The sequence below is a fragment of the Triticum urartu genome, chromosome 2, assembly GCF_003073215.2.
Source record: "Triticum urartu cultivar G1812 chromosome 2, Tu2.1, whole genome shotgun sequence".
Taxonomy (NCBI): domain Eukaryota; kingdom Viridiplantae; phylum Streptophyta; class Magnoliopsida; order Poales; family Poaceae; genus Triticum; species Triticum urartu.
In genome coordinates, this window is record NC_053023.1 from 686,337,340 (window position 1) to 686,345,615 (window position 8,276).

General features: G+C 46.5%; 1 protein-coding gene across 3 annotated transcripts; it reads right to left on the reverse strand.

Moving 5' to 3' along the window:
* Positions 1 to 4,218: 4,218 nt before the first annotated feature.
* LOC125534101 (putative FBD-associated F-box protein At5g50270) lies at positions 4,219 to 7,557 on the reverse strand. Of its 3 annotated transcripts, none has more exons than XM_048697398.1 (3): positions 5,963 to 7,557; positions 5,738 to 5,863; positions 4,219 to 5,615 (listed from the first exon to the last, which is right to left on the reverse strand). In XM_048697398.1, the coding sequence occupies exons 1-3, from the start codon at positions 6,908 to 6,910 to the stop codon at positions 5,229 to 5,231; spliced, it is 1,461 nt and encodes a 486-aa protein (XP_048553355.1). In that variant the 5' UTR covers positions 6,911 to 7,557; the 3' UTR covers positions 4,219 to 5,228. The 3 variants fall into 3 exon arrangements, with proteins under 3 accessions (XP_048553355.1, XP_048553354.1, XP_048553353.1); XM_048697397.1 differs by having other exon boundaries at positions 4,219 to 4,593; positions 5,332 to 5,615; positions 5,738 to 7,557; XM_048697396.1 differs by having other exon boundaries at positions 5,738 to 7,557.
* Between the last annotated feature and the right edge of the window lie 719 nt (positions 7,558 to 8,276).

The following is an 8,276-nucleotide window of genomic DNA, read 5'->3' on the forward strand; positions in this document are numbered from 1 at the left end:
GCTACTAAATACTTTGCTACAAATATTAAGTCTTTCAGGTGCGGTTGAAGTGACAACTCAACTCTTAATACTTGAGAATATTCTTTGGCTCCCCTTGTGTCGGATCAATAAATTTGGGTTGAATACTCTACCCTCGAAAACTGTTGCGATCCCCTATACTTGTGGGTTATCATATGCTATGTTGTGTACCAGACCTGATGTGTGCCTTGCTATTAGTTTAGCAGGGAGGTACGAAAGTAATCCAGGAGTGGATCACTGTACAACGGTCAAGAACATCCTGAAATACCTGAAAAGGACTAAGGATATGTTTCTCGTATATGGAGGTGACAAAGAGCTCGTCGTAAATGGTTACGTCGATGCAAGCTTTGGCACTGATCCGGATGACTCTAAGTCACAAACCGGATACGTGTTTTTATTAAATGGTGGAGCTGTCAGTTGGTGCAGTTCCAAGCAGAGCGTCGTGGTGGGATCTATGTGTGAAGCGGAGTACATAGCTACTTCGGAAGCAGTAAATGAAGGAGTCTGGATGAAGGAGTTCATATCCGATCTAGGTGTAATACCTAGTGCATCGGGTCCAATGAAAATCTTTTGTGACAATACTGGTGCAATTGCCTTGGCAAAGGAATCCAGATTTCACAAGAGAACCAAGCACATCAAGAGATGCTTCAATTCCATCCGCGATCAAGTCAAGGAGGGAGACATAGAGATTTGCAAGATACATACGGATCTGAATGTTGCAGACCCGTTGACTAAGACTCTCTCACGAGCAAAACATGATCAGCACAAAGACTCCATGGGTGTTAGAATCATTACAATGTAATCTAGATTATTGACTCTAGTTCAAGTGGGAGACTGAAGGAATTATGCCCTAGAGGCAATAATAAAGTTGTTATTTATATTTCCTTATATCATGATAAATGTTTATTATTCATGCTAGAATTGTATTAACCGGAAACTTAGTACATGTGTGAATACATCGACAAACATAGTGTCACTAGTATGCCTCTACTTGACTAGCTCGTTGAATCAACGATGGTTATGTTTCCAGACCATAGACATGAGTTGTCATTTGATTAACGGGATCGCATCATTAGAGAATGATGTGATTGACTTGACCCATCCGTTAGCTTAGCACGATGATCGTTTAGTTTGTTGTTGTTGCTTTCTCCATAACTTATACATGTTCCTATGACTATGAGATCATGCAACTCCCGAATACCGGAGGAACACTTAGTGTGCTATCAAACATCACAACATAACTGGGTGACTACAAAGATGCTCTACAGGTGTCTCCGATGGTGTTTGTTGAGTTGGCATAGATCGAGATTAGGATTTGTCACTCCGATTATCGGAGAGGTATCTCTGGGCCCTCTCGGTAAATGCACATCACTATAAGCCTTGCAAGAAATGTGACTAATGAGTTAGTTGCGGGATGATGCATTACGGAACGAGTAAAGATACTTGCCGGTAACGAGATTGAACTAGGTATTGAGATACCAACGGTCGAATCTCGGGCAAGTAACATACAGATGACAAAGGGAACAACGTATGTTGTTGTGCGGTTTGACCGATGAAGATCTTCGTAGAATATGTAGGAACCAATATGAGCATCCAGGTTCTGCTATTGGTTATTGACCGGAGATGAGTCTCGGTCATGTCTACATAGTTCTCGAACCTGTAGGGTCTGCACGCTTAACGTTTGGTGACGATCGGTATTATGAGTTTATGTGTTTTGATGTACCGATGGTAGTTCGGAGTCTCGGATATGATCATAGACATGACGAGGAGTCTCGAAATGGTCGAGATGTAAAGATCGATATATTGGAAGCCTATGTTTGGACATCGAAATGGTTCCGGATGAGTTCGGGCATTTTCCGGAGTACCGGGAGGTTACCGGAACCCCCCGGGGAGTATATGGGCCTTAGTGGAATAGAGGAGAGGAAGGGAAAAGGTGGGAGGCGCGCCCCCATAGCCCAATCCGAATTGGGTGGGGGCCGCCCCCCTTTCCTTCCCCCTCTCCTCCCCTTCCTTCTCCTACTCCTACTACTTGGAAGGGGGAATGGTGGGAGTAGGACTCCCCTAGGGCGCGCCATAGAGGGCCGCCCCCCCTCCTCCACTCCTTTATATACGGGGGAGGGGGCACCCATAGACACATAAGTTGATCATTGTCTTAGCCGTGTGCGGTGCCCCCTCCACCATAATCCACCTCGGTCATATCGTTGTAGTGCTTAGGCGAAGCCCTGTGCCGGTAGCTTCATCATCACCGTCATCACGCCGTCGTGCTGACGAAGCTCTCCCTCGACCCTCAGCTGGATCGAGAGTTTGTGGGACGTCACCGAGCTGAACGTGTGCAGATCGCGGAGGTGCCGTACTTTCGGTACTAGAATCAGTCGGATCGTGAAGACGTACGACTACATCAACCGCGTTGTCATAACGCTTCCGCTTATGGTCTACGAGGGTACGTGGACAACACTCTTCCCTCTCGTAGCTATGCATCACCATGATAGATCTTGCGTGTGCGTAGGAAAATTTTGAAATTACTGCGTTCACCAACACATAGCACCACAAGCAGAGAAGCTAATCCGGCTCAGGTGGTGGAGGAGGGAGCGGCGGCGCCAAGCGAAGAGCCATCGCGCTAAGGTCGGCAATGATGATGTTGATGGCGTCCTAGTCTTGGCGGCGGCTAAGCGCCCGCCAAAGCTACAAATAGCCACATATCTTGAACACCGCGTCAATAGCACGTCGAAGAGGCACACGCTAGATCACAAGCTTATTTCGAACTGTTGAAAGTGTCCATGCTAGGACCCCAATAGCCAGCCACCTAATGTGGCGGCCCGTTGGAGGCAAGGCCTAGATCTCGGCGAAGAGGTCTGAGAAGTTGGTGCTACACCAACGACCACCAACCACCTTTACAAAATCCACCACAATTGCTTCGAACCATATAAATATTTGGATGCAGATACATGATCTACCGGATGGGTTTGCACCAATGCTTAAGTCCCTAAATAGTAAAGTGGGAGAGGTTCTCTATGCGGAACCATGATCTTATGACTTTTGAGTGGAGCCAATAATGGAATATTGTTTCTAAGGTTATACTCTGGTTACGCGTCTTTTTCTGCGATTGGGATACATATGTATGCCAAGTAGGGGCAAGGAGCGACCCAATCGCCACTTGGAGCGAGCCAAGTGCGACATCGCAAAAGATGAAATCGGTGAGGTGTCTCCATGTGTGGCACCACAAGGAGAGGTGGCTGGTGCAAGGGCAGCCAGTTGAGAGAGGACATGGAAAAGCCAGCAGTTCCTGCAGAACACGTAGAATCTCATCTTGATCCCCTCTATTTTGTATACTTTGACGACTTGTTGTCTCCTTCTTTGATCAATTATATGCTTGGGTAAATACTACTCTCTTTGAACTAAAACCACGGCATTTATTTTGGATCGCGGGAAGCAATAACTGTCTAAACCATTTGCTACTCATCGTGCATGGACTGACTTTTAATACCAGCAGCTTACAAATTTTACAACAGTATAATTAATGGATCTTTCTGCCATTGCAATAGAAAAGCTGGAAAATGTAATAGCATGTGCAACTATTGCAATATCATGTGAAACTGCAAAATTTCATTGGAATACATACTTTTTTGCTAGATGTGCAAAAACAACTAATTCAGACCAGTGTAGACTGGAGTTGTCCTATATCAACCCTTTTCTTTCTTTTTCAATGCAAAGGCTTGAAAGAAAACCATTTCTCTTCTAAACAAACTTAAACAGTACAATAGTTATTACCCCTATCAGTTGCAAACATTTTAGAATTTTTTTGAGAGCTCAATAAACATTTTGATTATTTTTTGTTCAACATAGGGTGCATAAAGAAAAAGAATCCTCCTACACCAGGTTATTCGAATATTGCCTGATCCTAGGAGCCGTAAAAATAACTCTTGCTCTGCGAATACTAGGAGAAGCAAATGTAGTACTCCCTCCTTCGGAATTGCTTGTTGAAAAAAATGGATAGAAATACATATAAATACATCCATTTCCGCGACAATTAATTCCGGACGGAGGGAATATTTGAAAAGGGTGCATGTTCAACATATATGTGGCTTAACATAAATATTGCTGAAGCGTGCAACGTGGTAAGCTCCATCGAGGCATGCAATCGCTGGCACTAGATAATGCTATGCTGGAGAAAAGAAGAAGCACAAACATTATTAGGTCCATCTTAATTTTGACCAGCAAGAGAAGCCTCGTGCCACTGCTCTTCAATGTAAGCCATTGGCGTAAGTACTTAACATGGCATCACTTGGACAACATTGGTTGAGAACTTGAGATACTTAAAAATCTAATATTCAGACCAGCCGACCAAAAGGAGTCGATCAGTACCACATTTGAAACCATGCTAGGAATTACATCAGAGACTGCACCACTTCAAGTCTGTAGCTCCACTACAGTGGCAAAACAACAGGAGGTAGCATAGATTAAAGCCATTAAGCAAGATCCTGAAAGCAGATAGGAGTTGGTCGGCGTGGGAGAGGACGATCTTGTTAATGAGCACCCTTAATCCGCAGATAATCATGTCAACACACTGCTTTGGCCCTGAAGGCAGAGGAGGTAAAACACGACCTGTTTCAGTCATTTACAGATATGAAGGCCCTGTTCGGAGTCACTCCAACTCCTAAAAATACGAGGAGCTGGAGCATCTCTTTCCCAGCTTCATGCCTTTTGACTCCAGCTCCGGGAGCGAAGTGGTGGAGTGGCGGGTCTCCGAACAGGGCCGAAGTCTGTCCATGTAAATACAGAGAAAAATGCACGAAATAACCAGACTACTGGAGTGCAGGCTAAAATGTTTACAAAGAAAATCTGAGCATATGCAGCCAACTATAGGAGTGCAGGCACACCCAGACTTCAGTGGACTAGAAAAACAGTATAGCATCTGATAAGAAAAACAGTATAGCATCTGACATGTATATCGTGTAGACCAAAGTTGATGGTATGGACGACTTGTATATAAAATAAATGGGTTTTAGTGCCCTTGGCCTGCGTTAAAAGGGAAACTGAACCTAAGAAAAAGCGTAGCATAAAAAACGAAGAACACTGCTGAAGTATGCGGACCATCACAGTGCCGATTTTTCAGCAAACAAAGAGGGCAGAACCAAGCTAAAACTAAGTCAACTTGAACATATATTACCATGTCATTGACACATTTCTACCATTACTGCTTTACTTTAAGATCAAAATAAAGGTATAGGGCTAAATGGTGAGTTTAGACTGATAAACTGTACCACCATAAAACAACCTTTTGCAACTATTGAGTATGCTAACCATGCAACATACCTGCTTACCAGATCAGCATTGCATTCGACGGAAGGATATGCCATGAACATGTTGTTTACTTTTGTGCACCAATCGACACTTGGAGTGACACCATCTGACAGCCTCACGGTCACCGTTTTAAGCATTGGAGCACATCTAAATATCACTTTCAAGAAATCAAACTCGTGATCTTCCCCGCCGATGCCTTCAATTTCCATGTTTTCAAGATCAGCCAAGGTGATAGTTTCTGTTCTCCAGTTCTTAGGCTCATCACAGGGACAATTTACTGGGCATGCATCTTTCACCTAAAAGAACGTAACTCGAACTTATTGGCTGAACATGTACTGCATATATATATATATATATATATAAATATATATATAATATATTATATTCCAATGCATAAGCACAGCATATGATAAATTACCTCTGATCTTAGCAGGACAATCTTAAGGTTCCGTAGAGCTGTACGAATCAGATGCATCCCAAGCACAAAAGCTCCAAACACATGGCCCTTGGTGCTGAGCTCTGCATTTGGAAAGCTAACTGAATTCTGCAACAACAAACAACAGTTCGACAAGACATCCTGGATAAGTTCAGTTTCGCCGGCAATTGCGCTAAATTGAAGAAGCAGGATATGAGACATATATACTTGGACGGCAGATATGTGTAGGGACAGGACATGGACGCTAGGGAGCTGCACACAGGCGTCTCTCCCAGCATCGGTGTTGAAGCCCACCTCTGAGAGGCCCCAAAGACCAAGCCCATAGATCGGCTTGGCATACGAGCACCGCCACCAGACCTTGTCCAGCATTGGTGCCAAGATGGACACCCCGATGTTGCCGCAGGCATGGAAGGACGCTGTCAATTGCTTAAGCACAGGGGAGTCGACGCTGACGCTGATATGGGTGCGGCCGGTCCATCTGTTGCCGTGCTCCACGACGAGCTCCTCCAGCGACGCGGAGTGGACCGTAATGTTGCTCATGTCTATCAGACCGGTGGTGTTCAGCCGGAGCACGCGCAGGCGCGGGCAGAACGGGATGAAGGTGGCCAGATCGATGTGGCATCCCGAGAGGGAGAGCCTCTCCAGCGAGCGGAAGGGGACATAGCAGCCATTGATCGGCCCATATGGCTTTGCCCATACGGTTAAGTGGAGTTCCCGCGCACGTAGATCCATGGAGGTGGCGCGGTGGAAGCTGGGCAGTGTCACCTCCAAGCAGGAGACTTGCAGGTTCCGCGGGAGACTGAGGCGCAGCTCCACCGGCGAGAGCCTCGCGGCGTCCCAGAGCAGCGAGGAGAACCTCCCGGCGCCGATCGTGCCGGCCTCGCCGGCGACGCGGATGTTGAGGTGGTAGATGTACACACCGGGGCGTCGACGAGCGGCGGCGCGGTGGAGCGCGGCCTCGATCGAGCCGAACGGGAGGTCGTGGAGACTGAGGGTGAGGCTGGGGAGCCGGGTCCATAGGCCGCGCCACCGGCGGGAGAGGAGGCTGGTGACCGCGGCGGCGCGGGCGGAGCCAAGACGCTCGAGGATCTCCAGAAGCAGATCCTCCGGGAGGACGCTGATGAGGTCGGCTGGACCTCCGGGAGCCGGGTCCATGGAAAAACCCCGATGCAACTCAAACGGCGGGGAGCAAATGCAAATGCAGGGGACAGGGACGAGCGGGGGAAGGGCAAGCGACTGGGCCGACGCGCAGTGGAGAAATAATAAAAAATAAAAAAATAAGAAAAGAAAAAGTCTCTTAGGCAGAGAATGAGCTGCTCGCCTGCTCCTGGCCAAGATTTTGGATTTGTTTTTTACCGGACCTTAGCGAAATGGGCGAAATTCGTCATTTCAGAAATTTTTAGGAGAATCCCGGACCAAAAGAGTAAACCAAAATTTGAAATTTGGAACGAAAATGGCCGAAAATTGAACGATAATGACCGAGATTTGTCAATCCTATTGAAAATAGGTAGAACAAGACTATATCACAGAAATTGTGGCCACGCTCGATGTTGTTGGCGCTGCCGCCGGCTCAGTCGACGCCCAAGTGGAGCCTTGACCTCATGTGGCCTCGATCCACGGCCACCGTCGACAGGATCGCCTCATGCGCGGGCGTTGTCACGGCCGCGCTTTACAACCTCCATGGGAAGGAGGAGTGCTTGAGCCTTGACCAGGTGGGGTGTTATCGTGTTGTAGGAGGAGGAGGAGGCTGGGCGGAGGCGGAGGTTGTGTTGACTACAGCCGCCGCAGAAGAGAACGAAGAGAGGAAATGTGAAACTAGGGTTGGGGCTGGTTCAGCTTCAGTTTTTATACCAGAGAAGTGCGTGGGCTACTTTGGGTTGGGCTCTCTACAAAGGCTGAAATATTTGACCGGGCTATACTCGTACTGGGCCCTCGCAAAAAGGGCGAATTCCAGACGAAATTCGAAGATTCCCGACGAAATCCAAAACCGTGCTCCTACCCGTTTTGGAGGAAGAAATTAAGAAAGTTATTTTTGAATCCTATGTTGATAGAGTTCTGATGGGTCCCTTTCTTTTTCTACCAACATTTTCTGGGAGCTAATCAAGCATGCATGACCTATTTAGAATGTTTCAAGACCCCCATAAAGGGGAACTGGATATTTATAGACTGGATTTTGCCACATTAATTCTGATCTACTATATCCAAATAGAAGCCCCCACTACCTTATTTCTCTTGACATGCAAGTTATCTACATCAGCAATTATCATGCAACCATCCATCTCAACAAATCTGCCACATCATCAAGTTTTTTCCTTTTATGTTTCTGCATCCTTTCAGCCATTCCACACCTTTTTTATATCCCACTACCTTATTTTCCTACCTTTTCTACTTTTAGCCACCGGCCCGCCCATGAATTGTCACATTTACTCTCTGCTCATCACTTGTCTCCCAGTCAAAAGTGCAGCCACTGAGTGCACATGAAATTGACGAAGGTATCCATACTGTATCTAAATAGGAGTCC

Excerpts from the sequence above, each read along its gene's own strand:
- LOC125534101 (XM_048697396.1), bottom strand. The coding sequence starts at position 6,910 with ATGGACCCGGCTCCCGGAGGTCCAGCCGACCTCATCAGCGTCCTCCCG. Across the intron at positions 5,616-5,737 it reads TTGTCCTGCTAAGATCAGAG|GTGAAAGATGCATGCCCAGT; the intron begins GTAATTTATCAT and ends ACGTTCTTTTAG.